This window comes from Furipterus horrens, unplaced genomic scaffold (assembly GCF_987537825.1).
Source record: "Furipterus horrens unplaced genomic scaffold, mFurHor1.1.pri manual_scaffold_17, whole genome shotgun sequence".
Lineage (NCBI taxonomy): Eukaryota > Metazoa > Chordata > Mammalia > Chiroptera > Furipteridae > Furipterus > Furipterus horrens.
Genome location: NW_028327187.1, coordinates 72,097,422 through 72,112,771, shown reverse-complemented (window position 1 = coordinate 72,112,771; position 15,350 = coordinate 72,097,422). Strand labels below are relative to the sequence as shown.

Below are 15,350 nucleotides of genomic sequence, written 5' to 3'. Positions count from 1 at the left end.
GTGCTTGCCTGCTGGGTTCTTCCTCCAGCTACAGCTTTGACATTGTCTGCAACTGGTGCAAGCCAATGCCAGATACTGTCCAGTCTAGCTCTAGACAGCCTGTTCAAAGTTACAAGTGATCCAGTTTGTAGATGTCTCCTTCATGCTTGGCTGCATCCAAAATGGGCCTCCTTGCTCTGTAGGTCTGGCTTTTTACCAGCACATGGCTCAGTTGTGGGTCAACTAATGACAAAAGGCACTATAGGAACTGCCTCTACCTGCCTCTCTGTGCAGTCCTGCCATTAGTCTTAGTCTAGCCACTGACTGACCTGTCTGTTTCTGAGGGGGCTTCTGATGGAATCAGATCTCCTGTGGGAGGTACCATTCACACATAAGGGAAGATGGTGGGTATGTTTCTCCATGTCCCCAGAACATGTCTGAGTCTGTCCCAGATTATTTTTGAACTCAGCAGGGTGAAACCCCTAGTGGGATAGTCGGTGGGGCCTCTAGAACACAAAGTTTGGGTCTGGCAGAAATTAGGATGTTCCTAGGCTCTCCCATGAGGAGGAAGCTCTAGTCTGTTTCCTGGGAAAGTGTATGGAATGGCTGTTCCCTAAAGCCAGTCTCTAACAACCCTGAGTCTACCTATGTAGCTGTCTCCTCAGCAGGGCATAAGATGCAGGTTGGGAGAAACTAAGAAAGAAAGAAAAAATATTATAAAGGATTCACGGTGGGGTAAGCAGTATTCCAGAGAATAAATGTAAGAGGCTTCCAGAGGGTGGAGTATGCGGTTTCCCACAGGGTGAGGTAATTGTTTTTCTCCTGAGAGGGGCTTGCTCTTCTGAAGAAAAATGGCTGCTGCCATATGGTGTTATATCCTAGCACCAAAAACCCAGCAGCCATTCCCCCGTGCCTCTCCCCTCAGCCTCCCACTCCAGACTCCTCACACAACTCCAGACTGCACTGCCTTCCCTTTGCCTGAGCCCAAGGTGAGTGGCTTTGCCCATGAGGAGCTTGAACCTCCAGCACAGCAGAGGGAGGACCATAGATGGGCCTATACAGTTGAACTACAAGTCCTCACAAGTGGCCTTGCTATGGACATGTTAATGCACAGGATGGCTCCTGTCTGGCTTTTTGTTCTGCCTTCTCCAAAGCAGTGATTGTGTTTTTAAAAATGCCGGTGCTTCTTGTTTTGTAAATAATCATTCATATTCAATCATGGATCTTTCTAAAATGCATTTAACCCACGGATTCAGCCCCAGTTGGGACTATAATAAACTTAATTTTCTCCTCACAAACTCTTCTTTAAAAATAAATTTTATTTTTAGAGTACTTTTAGGCTGACAGCAAAATTAAGCAGAATGCAGAGTTCCCATATACCCGCTACTCCCTCATACCCACAGCCTTACCCATTACCAACATCTCTTACAAGAGAGTGAACATTTATTACAATCTAGGAACCTACATTCCCCTAGGCTCTTTCCAGACTCTTCCATGGGTGAAGGAAATGTCAGAGTTCATTGCCTCCAACATCCCTGGGTGGTTTCCCCTAAGGACCCTGGGCTTTGTCAACAGTCTCCTCTCCATAAATGAGCATTATGCCCTGAGAAGAAGAGGGTGGCATGAAAGGAGTGCTCAAGAGTAATTAATGTCCTGAAATGACATGACTTGCTTGTTAAGGAGCTGCTGTCTGGGGAAGTGTATGTGTGTGTGTGTGTGTGTGTGTGTGTGTGTGTGTGCGCACGTGCGGTCAGTTCTATGAAATTTTATCACATGTATAGATTCTTGTGATCACCACCAAAGTCAAGATAAAGGATAGCTCTGTAACCACAAGGATCTTGTCTGTTTTGCTCTTATAACCACAGCCAGCTACCTCCCTCCCTCCCTCTTTGCTCTCCCAAACTCCTGTCAACCACTAATATCTTCTCCATCTGATATTTCAGAACCTTTTGAATTTCAAAATCCTTGGTAAAGGATTGTCCACCTTCATTTGTGTATGTTCCAGGAACAACTCCAAGTCTATCCCAAGCTGGAAGTGGAAGCCCTTAAAAACTCCTAATTATTATTTAATCCTGTAGCATATCACAAAGAGGCTGTATATGTACCTAATTTCCATGAACAGAGACATCTGGATTGCATTAGGCACAGGAAGAAAGTAAATTAAAATATTAACAATAAATCTCGTTGGCTGGCATGATTGTAAATAATATTTATGCTAACCTTTCATCTTTTTTTAAAACAATGTTATACACAAACATGCTTCTATAATCATATAATGAATAAATACTTCTTAAAGGAGATACTAGATAACATGGGAAGCACATATTATTATCATTCAGTCAGGCTGATCTGGCATGGGACCAGCTGAGCCATCTGCTGGCAAGTTCTTTTTTTTTTTTTTTTAAGTATATTTTATTGGTTATGTTGTTACAGTAGTCCCAATTTTTTCCCTTTGCTCCCCTCTGTCCAGTACCCCCCTTACCTCCAGCAATCCCACGCCCCCCTTAGCTCACGTCCATGAGTAGTGCATACAAGTTCTTTGGCTTCACCCTTTCCTATATTATTCTTAACTTCCCCCTATTTTGTACCAACCAATTATGCTTCTTAATCCCTGCACCATTTCCCCATTTCTCCCTCTTCCTCCTACCAGCTGATAACCCTCCAAATGATCCCCATACTTCTGATTCTGTTACTATTCTGGTTTGCTTAGATTTTAGTTTTTAGATTCAGTTGTTGACAGGTGTGAGTTTGTTGTCATTTTAATGCTCATAATGTTGATCTTTTTCTTAAGTAAGTCCCTTCGACATTTCATGTAACAATGGCTTGGTGATGATGAACTCCTTTAGCTTTACCTTGTCTGGGAAGCACTTTATCTGCCCTTCCATCCTAAATGATAGCTTTGCTGGTTAGAGTAATCTTGGTTGTAAGTCCTTGCTTTTCATCACCTTGAATACTTCTTGGCAGCCCCTTCTTGCCTGCAAAGTTTCTTTTGAGAAATCAACTAATAGTCTTATAGGCACCCCTCTATAGGTAACTCTCCTTTTCTCTTACTGCTTTTAAGATTCTCTCTTTATCTTTAACCTTTGGCATTTTAATTATGAGGTGTCTTGGTGTGTTCCTTTTGGGGTCTGTCTTGTTTGGGACTCTCTGTGCTTCCTGGACTTGTATGTCTATTTCCTTCACAAAATTTGGGGAGTTTTTCTTCATTATTTTCTCACAGAAGCTTTGAATTTCTTGCTCTTCCTCTTCTCCTTCTGGCACCCCTATGGTTTGGATGTTGGCACATTTTAAGTTGTTCCAGAGGTTCCTAAGGCTCTCCTCATTTTTTTTCAATTCTTGTTTCCTCATTCTGTACTGGTCGATTGTGTTTTTCTTCATTATATTCCAAATCATTGATTTGAACCCTGGTTTCCTTCCCTTCACCATTGGTTTATGTGGATTATCCTTCATTTTATTTAGCATAACCTTTGCTTCTTCCCTCATGCGTTTGGCGTACTCAAGTATATCTGTAAAGCCTTTGAGTATCTTTATCACCAGTGTTTTGAACTCTACATCTGTTAGGTTGGCTATCTCCTCATCACTTAGCTCTCTCACTGGAACCCTGATCCGTTCCCCCTTTGGGGATATATCTCTCTGTCACCTCATCTTGACAGGCTCTTGTGTTTGTTTGCCTCTGTGTCTTAGGTAGAGCTGTCATACCTGTTATGTTGTAAGGGGTAGAACCCTAGCTATTCATCAGTATGGGCGACCAGTTTCACCACGTTGTGGCACTGTATGTGGGGGAGGGGTCTGAGAGGAAACAATGCATTTTCTTCATTATTTGCCCCTTTTCCAGGCACTTCCCCCACTTCCATATGGGACTGGTGCCTCTTTAGCCATTGCCCTGACCATCGTTCCCAGAGTGGGTGGGTCTGTGGGTACTCCAGGACGATGGGGGCCCTTTAAACAAGCGAACTCTGCTGAGAGACCAGCAGTTTCTTCCTCCACCCCAACCCCCACTGGTTTGCACAGTTAAAAGCAATGAGGCTTTATTTTCCCCAGCGCTGGGACCATGAGCTGTGCAGTCTGGTCTGGTGTTAGGAATGCTCCCCAGGTGTCCCTCCTGACTTTTCAAAACGTGTTACTGTGCTTTCCGCCAGCTTGCCACTGTCACCACCACCGCTGCTGCTGCCACCACACTATATCCCTCCGCCCCTGCTCCACCCCTCCTACCTATCTGGATGAGTATTTCTTCTTTCTATCTTTGTTTGTTGGACTTCCATGCACTTGATTTTCTGGAACTTCTGGTTGTCTCTAGTTTTGAGGTAGTAGTATTCCTTCTTAGTTGTGGAGGGAGATGCAGCATGTCTTTCTAGGCCTCCATCTTGGCTGGAAGTCCCTTCTGGAAAGTTCTTAAGCTTCTGATCCCTCCTCTGTAAGATGGGGATGCTAGAGGACCTGCCCCACTGGATTGCAAAGAGAGTCAATGGAGTACTGTCCATGAAGAGCTTGGATATAACAAATGCTCAATGCATAGTTGCTATCATTATGAAAATAAACAGCCCCACCTGGCAGCCTGGACTTTGTGAGTGACCAGCATAAGAAAGCAGGTGCTGCTGCAGTTGGGTGGAAGCTCACAGGGGATTACTGGTTTGGGTCTGTGCAGAAGGTAATCAGAAGGGTCAGGGTGTTGGGAAGGAGCTGTCTGTTAACCCAGAGCTGGATGGTCATGGATTCACAGTGGACACTCTGTGCTTTTGTCCTTTCTCCAGGTGATGGCGGGTATGGCAGCAATGATGACCCTGAAGCTGGTGGGTTTGAGTCCCAAGGTTTATGCTGGAAACCACAAGGCAACATAGTGCTGGCCCACTTTATTTCAGAGTTGGCCTTCCTGACCTACCCTCAATGTTTCCACTAGAGAACTGTGAGGCCAACAGCAGAGGGACAAAGTCATTTAAAGGAATTAAGCATGACAATATGGACCCTCAGGGAGGTGGCCCCATGGGAAGCTCACTGGACTGAGACCCAGAGAGCTATCTGAAACTCAGTTAAATAGGGACTGCACCATTTCCATGTCCACATTTTAAGCTTCTGAAAATAAAAACACTTACAGAAAATGAGAAGCATTTGGCAAATCCAAGGAGGCATTGTGTCATTTGATGTCCTTTGATATAAGTGGCTAAGCCTCTCAACAGTCGCTTGGACGTCCGGTGCATTGGAACAAACTTAGCTCAGTGTTTGAGCCAATCCTTGTGGTACTATTGGCTTAACCTCATGTCTTCTCATTTCTTCCACCTTCTTCTTTGCCAAGGAATGTCACCAGAGACTGGAACCATTGCCGGTGTTGCCAGTGCCCTGGCCATGGCTTTGATTGGTGCCGTCTCCAGCTACATCTCTTACCAGCAGAAGAAGTTCTGCTTCCGCATTCAGCGTAAGTGGATCCACCAAGTGGCTGCTTGTGGCTGTGCCTGCAACAATTTTATTTCCCCCACTCCTGGGTATGAACAAATGATTAAGGTCTTTTGAGGGAAAGGGGCAGAAACACAAGCATGTTGAGGGCTATTCTACAGCCTATCTGAGAGCAACTCCAGAGAATACTTCCTGGAGGAGGGGGAGCTAGAGTTGCACTGTTGGAAATCCTTGGATACTGATATAGCCCAGACTGAAGTATAAGGCAGCCTATATAGAGGATGGAGCTGGACACATTGACCTTAGTCTTTCAAGGGTTCCAGTTTCCAGAAGCCAGATCTCTGTTGGGCCAGAGCCCAGTGGCCATTGTGATGTTTCCTTGTCATAGAACAGGAGAGGCCCTGAGATTTCCATATGGCCTCAGATCTCACTTAAAGGAATTTTGGGCCTTCAAAGGCCCTGTGGTCAACAGCTCTGTCTTATGCTGCCATTTTCCTCCGGAGCAGAAGGCAGCAGTCTCTGGGGATCAATAAGACACAGCAGGCAGCACTGTTGGGCAAGCCAGCACTCATTTTGGCAACTCTTCTCTTCCTTTCAAGCCCTAAGAAGTCACTGTCCTGGTGCCCCAGCTCCTCCTCTGTGAGTCAGAAATATCTTAAAATATATTGTTTTAAAGGAGCAGGAATGTAAGAGAGAGAGAATAGATGTGATTTTACCCCTCTTTACATGCTAGATTTGTAAAAGCTTTGATGCTTCTATTTTATGCCGTGGCTGTCTATAAGATATGTTACAAATGGAATGCTGTCTGGGAAACTGTCAGGTACCCCATGTCAGGAGCCCTATGGGAATGCTGTTGGGGTGAATAGAAAGACCACACTTGTTGGTTTTCTAAGCACAGCATTGATGTGTCACTGTTTGTTGAGAATGTGTCTCTACTTGAAGACTGATAATTTTCAGTTCGAGTGACAGAATCTGACTCAGTGGTAGTTTTCCTCCTTCCTGAAGCTTAGTTAGAATCATCCCCTGTGAGGCTGCTTCCACCGTTGATCTAGACCACTGCCCTTAATTCTAGCTGGGAGCTGAGCTTCCTAGAAAAATGACCTGATTCCCAGAATGCTTTGACTATGGATATTGCTGAAACCTCTAATTACTTTTTTCATCTGGCCATCATATTTGCTTCTTTTACTCTTATACAACATTCTTGACCAGGGCCACCACATACAGCTACACAGGCTATGTACAGTACTCCAGGGGGCACAATTCCCATCTCAGTGCACAACCTGCACAACTGTTCATGGTATCCCTCCTTGAGATACTATCAGATCACCAAGGATTAAGAAGTTTGGTTGTAGAGTGGTATGAACAAGGAAGTGTCAGAAGGAGTACAAACATGACCAAAAAAAAAAACAAAACAAAACAAAAAACACAACAACTAGGTAGATTAAAACAACAGAAATCTATTCTCTTACAGTTCTGGGGGCCAGAAATCCAAAATCAAAGGTTCAGCAGGATTGGTTCCTTTTGGAAGCTCTAGGGAAGGATTCTTTCTTGCCTCTTCCAAGTTTTAGTGGCCCTAGGTATCCCGTAGCATATAGTTATATCACTCTAATTGCTGCCTCTGTCTTCACATGGCCTTTCCCTCTGTGTCTCTCCTATTGTGTCTCTCATAAGACACTTGTCATTATATTTAGGGCCCGCCTGGATAATCCAGGATGATCTCTTGAGATCCTTAATCACATCTGCAAAGACCCTTTTCCAAACAAGGTCACATCCACAAGTTCCAGGGATGAGGATGTGGACATATCTTTTGGGGGCCACCATTCACCCCAGTACAGCATCATTACCCTAATAGTGAGAACTCACACAGCCTAATTGGGTAGGTAAGATGTGTACCCTTATCTCATATATGAGGAAACAGAGGCTCAGATGATTATTGAAAAAACTTACTCTAGATGGGAAGCTATGAATCCAGAGGGGTGCCAATAGGTAGAAACATGGAGGAGGAAAGAAGTTGATTTCCAAATCAAAAAAGAGATATCTAGGTTGTATCTCTTTGTATGTTTGTCTCTGTAGGGACACTAAGGTGAAATTAAAAGACATTATTTTCACACTTGTTTCCTAAAACAAAGAGGTGTGAGGTTTCACAAATTGGATTAGCAGGGAAGCCAAATAAAACATGAGAATATGGAGGCCTTTGTATCTAGAGTTGAGGAATTTATATATTTGGGGAAGAATAAACCAAAAACGGGGTGTTGATGACAGCTGAAAGTGATGTGGCAACAAAGCTAGAGGACATGAATGTGACTTCTCATTCTGTGAGGCAGCCTCGAGATGAGGGTGTTGCTGGGCCAGACAGTGGGGGAGAGTCTGCTGGTGGGGTGGCATATGCCAGGGAGGAATGTGAGAAGTTCATGGAACCCGCTGACCTCACAGATCCCTGAGCGGGAGTTCAATAGGACTCTCCACAGCTCCCCATTCAGACTAAGGGAAGGTTTTTCTCCTGGTCAGAGGCTTCACACCACACCCACTGACCCCTGTATAGGTGGCCCCTCCACCTGTGTCTTTGTTCCCCTGGTTTTCCCCTTCAATCTGTTAATGATGTTATTGTCCTTGCTCAACTGATACTGCCCTGAATCCCTTACCTGGACACACTCGTGCAAGTACTATCAAAGGATCTCTCTTGCTTCTGTATCCATTCTCCTTACTACTAAATTTCTCTTCAGAATGTTTAAGTTGTCTTCACCCCCATCTTTGTGGCCTCCCCTCACAGATTCCACCAGTCCTCCTGGATCTTCCTGTCCCCCAACCCCACATCAGTAGTTCCTCAATCCTGGGGGTTGTGCCCTCTGCTCTGGGGTCACACCACTACTACCATAGCCTCTGCCTATCCAGGGCTGGATCTCCTAGTCCTCCATCTGAATGGTTACATCAGCCTCCTTCCTGCCCTGGTGTCCCCCGCACTTCTCCCTGCTTGGAGTAGCCAGAGGAACCTGCTTAAAATGCATAGGGCCAGCTCTGGCAGGACCTCCGATGTTCCCTACTGATCTCCAGGTCATGGCCCAGCTCCTGAATTTGTCATTCAAAGCACTTCATGGTTCCACTCCAACATAACTCTTCCCTTTCATTCTCCTCCCCCCTGGCCCCAGAAGCCTTTCTCCACAGCCATACTCACTGAGTGTGCCTTGCCGTCTCCAGCATCCTCTCTGCTGTCCCCTCTCCTCACCTAGCGGTTCTCAATCTTTGGGCTACCATCACAAAAAACCTTCCTGCACTCCCAACCTGAGGGCGCTGACTGGATGCTTCTCAAGTGTGGCCATAGCGCCCTCTGCCGACTGATGTGGAGATCATGGGGCAGGATTGGCGTTGCTAGTTTGTTGCCATGTCTGTGACTCCTGTCCCCATCACTCTCTGGACTATCAGCATGTGGGGGATTGTGTGTGTTTCACCTACCGATATGTGCCTGGCACCTAAGCCCATGCATGTGGGGTGGCTAAGCCCACTGTGAAGGTCGGTGTCAGGACCTCCTATCTCTGCCCTTTTTGCTGAGCCTCTGCCCAGAGTGGCCTCAGCCACTATTGCGTAGAAGTCAGGAAAGGCATAGCAGAAACCGCTCTGCACTGGGTGCACCAGGAAGCCTCAAGGGGTGGCACATGGCTGCTTGGAGGGCCTGTCCCCATTCTGGCACTCAGGGGCTTCCAGACTTTTCTGCCATCAAAGGGACTCAGGTTTTGGGAATCCTCTGCTTCCCCTGTCTGCCCTCAGTGCCAAGGGCCAGAATGTCTCACCGAAAGCCCATGTGCTTAGTTGCCAAGGGCTGAGTTCTTGGTCCTAAGCTTTGTGTCTTGCCTTCAGATGCAGCAGAAGGTCAAGGTAATGGCGTTCTTTGATTTATTCACTTTTGTCTTCTGCTTTGGCCTCTATGCCTCATTGTCCCCCACCCTATCCTGCCATTCTTGCTGCTTCTCACCACTCTCCACCCCATTCCCTTCCCTGGCACTCTCCAACTTGGCTGCAACCACAACCATCTTTAATGGTCCCTGATACATGTGGGAGGATGCCATCTTGCCAGACTCTCTATCCCTAGACTGGGTGTGGCTGAGTTCATGGATGTGTGGTAGGGGGTGGGGGTCCTTTCTGGGACTCATATGCCCATTGGTTATCCCTGAGGAGCAACCAGATGGCTACCTAAGGCAAAAGCCAGTACAGTTCACACCAGTCAGGGGCTCAGGGGCTCAGGGGCTCAGGGCTCATCTCCCATCCCTTGCCTATCAGCTGGGAATAGCTTCCCTCAACTCCAGTCACACCTGCCAATGGACTGATGCCCACACTTTTCCTGGGCCCATCTGTTGTCCGTCTTGAGCTCAGAAAGCATCAGGGTGGGAAGGCATACTTTTCTAGGCAGAGCTTGAATGCAGCCTCAGAGGTCAGAGTGACTTATGACTTACACTGGTGCCTACTCATTAGGTTGGTTGGTTGTAACCACAGTCCAATTTTCACACCAGCCTAGGGCACTGATGAGATTTCCAGCCTCCCACTCATCCCAGGTTAAGACAGGGACTTGACTGTCTCCAAGCAATAGCAGGGGAGGGGTCCACTTGGAGTCCTGAGTAATGGTCCTTGTGTCCAGCATAGTGATGCTCAGTGGTCAGAGTGCTAGCCAGCAGAGGATACTTTGTAGAGTCCCTCTAGGAAGTTAATGGAAAGGCCAAATGACTAACTAGACCACAGCAGCCATTGGTGAGCTGTGGGCCCTGTGTGCTGGTGCAGGGACAGTGCTATTCCCACTGCCTAGAGGAGTTGGCTGGCCTCTCAATGTGTTTGTTGCCTGAAAAGGTAGTACACCAGCAGGAGTCTTTGTTGGCATCTCCAAAGTGAGCCCCACTCACCCATCTGCCCCTTCCTGCTCAGCATCCATCAGTTACTCATGTAATGCTTGGCTCGCACTCTGCCTCCCTGGCCCCTGGGCCAGCATGTGGACTCAAGGGTGACACTAAACCCTGCCATTGGGTGCTTCCTCTGCTGAGTGAAGCTGCTGTCTGGCCCACAGCCTCACATGTGGTGGCACATGCCCTACCAGGATGGGGTGTCTGTCTGGCACCTTTGCTTCGTGTCATTTCTGAGGACAATGACAAGAACTCATGGGAAGGCAGTACACTCCCAGAGAGCCACTCTTTGCACAGAGAGGGACAGTCAGGTGGCTCAAGATGCAGGGTCTGAGTCTGTTAAGGAAGTTGTAATGGAGGACTTGATCAGGAATGCTTGATCATGATGGGAGACACTTTGGTTCTGTGTCAGTCACTAACTTTGCACTTTGCCTTTTGCAGAGGGTCTCAATGCAGACTATGTGAAGGGAGAGAACCTGGAAGCTGTTGTGTGTGAAGAACCCCAAGGTGAGGAGTTCTTGTTCAGTGTCCCCTGCTGAAGGTCTCCTAGTTGGTGAGCCTGGCACTGAGCAGAACTGTGCTAGTGAAGTGAGAAGCACAGAGGTGTCTGTTTCTAGAATTTCCAGCCAGAACAAGGGGCTTCAGTGACCCAGAGGTCCCTGCACTCAATCCCTGATCAGCTGGCCACTAGGAACACTGGGACCACAGCCAGGACCAGCTGGTGCCATGTTGAGGACTTCAGTGCACTGTTGGTTTTGCTCCTAACTCATTTGAGCCTGAGCCCCAGGCCCCTATACTCTCTGCAGTGAAAATGGGTGACTCCCAATCAAATTCTGATAGAGACAGAACTTTTCCATTTTCAATTTGAAAATTTCCAAAGGCAAGAGAGAACTTGGTTAAAACACAGACCCTATTATTAGAGCATATTTCCCTCCCTCCCTTCCTTCCTCTCTCCTTCTCTCCCTCTTCTATACTCATCAAGCCCTTTCTGGGTGCAGGAACCATCAGTGATGAAGGCTGCATAAGGTCAAGCTGCTGGCCTGGAGTGGACAATTTCTCAGAGCAGATACAACCTATGGCCCCAGAATGCAAATGGGGTATCAGGAAAGGCTGTGTGAAGGGGAAGACCCAGAGGTTTCCTCAGCAGAGGCTAGGGTAGGCATAGACAGGGAGACAGGGGAGCATGATACATCTTGTGGTTGGACCAGACGACAGCAGCAGTGGGGACAGGCCCCACTGGTGTGTAATGGGGGCAGGGTACTCCATGCCGTTGCTTAGGACATATACTTGGCAGTAATGTACTGAATGGATTAAAGAGCTGTGGATTAAAACATGGGAGAACTGACTCTACAGTAGCATTCACTATAATCATTTTTAAAACTTGTAGCCACCATTGTGTAGGCACATTCTGTAGACATGTACTGTGTTAAATATTTTATTTAAATAATCCTCCCAGCAACCCCATTAGGAGCATTTCCATGTTACAGATGAGGAATTGGAGGCTGAGCTTTTCACAGCGTCTGTCCAGCTCCCTCCTCTCCATGGCCCAGGGTTGCCCTGACTGGGGACAGAGTAGGTGCCAGAAGGGAGATTGGTCAGGAGGGACTAAGCTGCCCCAACCCCTGGACAGAATAAGCAGAGAGCCAGATTGTTATCTCCAGCAGGGGCTGACTTGTGTATTTGTGCCTTCTATGCAGCATAGAAATTAATCCCTTCTAACAGGCATTTTCTCTTCCCAGTGAAATACTTAGAGCTGCCACCCAAGTCCACGGAGCCACTGCAGACCCAGCCGCCCAGGATCTGAGGGCCCCCTTGCTGCAGTGGATGCACAGTGGTGCTTCCACTGAGGATTGAGCTCATTTCATTTGGACCCACAGCTGCTGTACTGCTGCTTTCATATCATAGGCTTCTCATTCTAAGTTTTCTGGATGAGCTCTGGGAGTTTGTGAGTTTGATTTATGTACCCTGCACACGGGGTGGGGTGCCTGCCCTGCCACAGGCACTCTGAAGATACTCGATGTTGAAAGCCAGCCTCTGGAGCTGCTGATTCCCCAAGTCCCCAAAGCCAGCCTGTCCCAGGCCTTTGTGAGCTGGAAATGGGGGCCAAGCTAAGGGTGGGCAAGACGACACTTATGCTTAGGGGACAAGAGATTGATCACTGGGTAAAGTGTGATACCCAAGGTGCTGCATTGATTCACTGGCAACACTTGGTGTGACCTTAGAGAGCTGTTAGGGAGCCTAGCTACTACCCAGTGGTTCTTGGAGCCCCTGTAAGGAAAGAACCAATGAACACCACATAACACTATGTGCACATAACACCCAGGGTGGCGGTAGGGGTGGGGATCTCTTGAGTCCTTTCCAGTTTCTGCTTTGATGCTCACTGCTGAGCTTTCAGAGAGCTGGTCCACATGGATACTTTTCATTTATTTAAGTGTAAAAATGCACACCATGATAGTCCTGCCTAGAGTTTAGGAATCATCTGGGCAAGTAGAAGCTGTGAATCTCAAGTCTAATTCCCATCTGGTTCCATAGGGGACTACTGGGTGTGGTCTCCAGGTTGACTTGGTTAGTTTTTAGGAATCATTTATATTCTAGAAACACATTTTATCCTGGGCAGGGGAGGTTTTCACCTTCCACCCTGTTTATGTTTTTATTTTGGTAGCAAAAGCTGCAGACATCAAGAATAAGCATCAAAGCCAGAGCCTGCTTGTTGTTTGCTTAGAAATGTATTTGCGGGGGATAGGAGGGAAGGGAAGGAGAGTGGAAGGTTGTTTGCTTGGTTCAGTGACATTCACCTGACTTGGTAAGTTTGTAGTTACTCTGCCTGGCCTGTTGATGATGAATGAGCACTGGGGGCCTGCTCACTATGGTAAGCACCAGAACCCTGGGACTGGCCCTTCACCTGGCCCAGAGCTCTCTGGTTTGGGCTGGAGTGGAGCTGGCTTCCTGTTTGGCCCACATGTGGTCCTGTCCCTGTGAACTCTGCTGTCCGAGTCTGACCTAGAATCTAAAGCCACCATCTACTGATAACCATTTTGCAGTGTCAAAAATCAATTCTGAAAGCAAAATATAGGTCAGCAGGAAGGAGACAAGTTCATGAGCCTCTGCCCTGCACAGGAGGCCTCACGAATTCCACAAACTATATGTTAGCTCCTCGTCTGCTGAGAGCTGGGGTGAGACAACTCCAACTTGTTAAGAAAACAGTTCAAATCTGGACAGACCCTGTAGGTTATCTAATGCATGCCTTGTATATTCATTTTAGTGCTTTCTTTAAAAACATACTCATGGGATGCTAATCGATTGCAATGCATGGTTCAATGCTGCCCTTTGGATCTATTCCCAGTGCAGGCCTGCAGATCCTAAGGTGCCATCTCCTGTGTTGGGGTACATTGCAGACAGGCCAGGAGTGTGTGTCTTTGAGGGGGCATGAAGCACCGAGGATACACTTCTGTGTGGTATGGTGGAGGAAGAAAAATGTGGCCTCCCCATCCTCCAGGAGATTGAGCAGGCGAGGCACTGCTTGTAAAGTGTGCCTGTTTCCAGCACCTCCCAGCCCTAAGTAGCTAGATTGTTGTCAATGTTGCTGAGCTTGTCCCTCCCAAGGATGGCAAGAGCTGATGGTCTCATTCCCTGACCAGTGCTGGGCTGGAGGTAGCTATGAAGGATGTTTGCTTCCATGGCTTGTTGCCACATAGACAGGTTCACCTCAGGACTCAGGGAAGGCAGGAGTCAGAGGGATCCCATTAGGATGGCTGGGTACCAAGGCCCCTGAGGCATTCTAAAATATAAAAAACAGGGGCAACGCTTGCATGTGGTAAAATATTTCTCCTCCCTGCCAGTAGAAGGTGTGAACATTTAGACAAGTCTGTCACGACAATGAGTAGTCTGAGGAGTGATGTGGCCCATGTGTCTCCTGGAATGGCCAGGCATAGCACTGGTACTAGGCTATTGGGCTTCTCCATTGGGAGGCTGGAAGCCAGGTGTATGCTCCTGGCCGGAAGCCAGGTTGTTCCCTTTAGCTTTAATCTGAGGCTTGTGATGGCAAAGAGCCTGCAGTCCTCCAGCTGTGATAAGAAGTCAACACACTCTGTAAAGCCACCTTCTCAGCAGCAATGACTTCATTTGGCAGACCCATTTTGTTCCCCCTTAGCTATCTGGGTGCCTTCTGTAGAATGCTCACAGCTCAGTGCCCACACCTGCTCCTAGTGGCTGGCCATGCCTGAAAGGTCGCTCAGCCACCCATTTGCAGAGCTCTCACCCCAGGGCGGGGGGTGGGGGGATACTAACACTTGCAGAAGCCTGGGTCTTGTAACTGTATGATTATCTTAAAGTTGCATTGGCCAGCATGGGCCTATCCCAGGTGAGAGGGGAGATAAAGTGAGTGAATTAGAAGGGCTGATTGAAAATAGTCAATCTGTATCAGATTAATGTTGTAAGGGGGGCAGTGTTAACAATAACTGATTACTTGGAAGAAGGAGATATGGCACTTTTGCGGTGTGAGGTACCCTCCCAGGTTGGATCCATAGAACAGTGCCAGGCCCACTGCCTTGGCAACTTGGGGATTAGTACCAGTTCTCTAGGAAGAAACAGAGACTGATCTCAGAATCCCCAGTAATTTTTATGTGCTTGTATTTAAGGGTGAATTGTAAACTGTCTCATCTTTGCATTAAACAAAATAGAACCTAACAGATGATTGCATTGTGATGGTGTTTAAGGCACTTCCTTTGTCAAGTGATGCTGTTTGTTTCATAATTTATGATATGAAGCCGACCCTCCTCCACATCCTACCCAGCCAAACATATTTGGTACGTTAGGGCTTCCAGGGGGCAGTCCCCCTCAGGGTATAAGGAGTTAAGGCCTAGAGCTGTAGAGTGACCTGCCTGATGTCCAGGGGGTTGGGGGAGGACAGAGGTAGGCTCCAGATTCACAACTCCAAGTTCATTGCTCTGCCTTCTTCAAATAAAGGTAGTATCAAGCGAGGATGCAAGGTCTGTGCAGTGGTTTCAGACACAGAAAGCTGAGCAGGGAAGGGGGCCCCTGTGCTCTGCCACTCATTGCAGCTGTGTGCGGAATGGTCTGTTTGGTATAAAGTGTGCTCTT

At 47.4% G+C, this 15,350-nt stretch overlaps 1 protein-coding gene across 3 annotated transcripts in view; it reads left to right on the top strand.

Moving 5' to 3' along the window:
• The window catches only part of CD99L2 (CD99 molecule like 2), a 202,361-nt gene extending 187,425 nt beyond the window's left edge, over positions 1-14,936 (top strand). The window contains exons 7-11 of one of the 3 annotated variants that reach the window (XM_090264685.1): positions 4,731-4,769; positions 5,270-5,389; positions 9,220-9,237; positions 10,692-10,757; positions 11,990-14,936. In XM_090264685.1, the coding sequence (XP_090120811.1) occupies positions 4,731-4,769; positions 5,270-5,389; positions 9,220-9,237; positions 10,692-10,757; positions 11,990-12,054 (308 nt within the window). In that variant the 3' untranslated portion in view covers positions 12,055-14,936. The remainder of the gene's footprint in view (positions 1-4,730; positions 4,770-5,269; positions 5,390-9,219; positions 9,238-10,691; positions 10,758-11,989) is intronic. The other 2 variants (XM_090264683.1, XM_090264684.1) reach the window with 2 other exon arrangements.
• Positions 14,937-15,350: the final 414 nt, after the last annotated feature.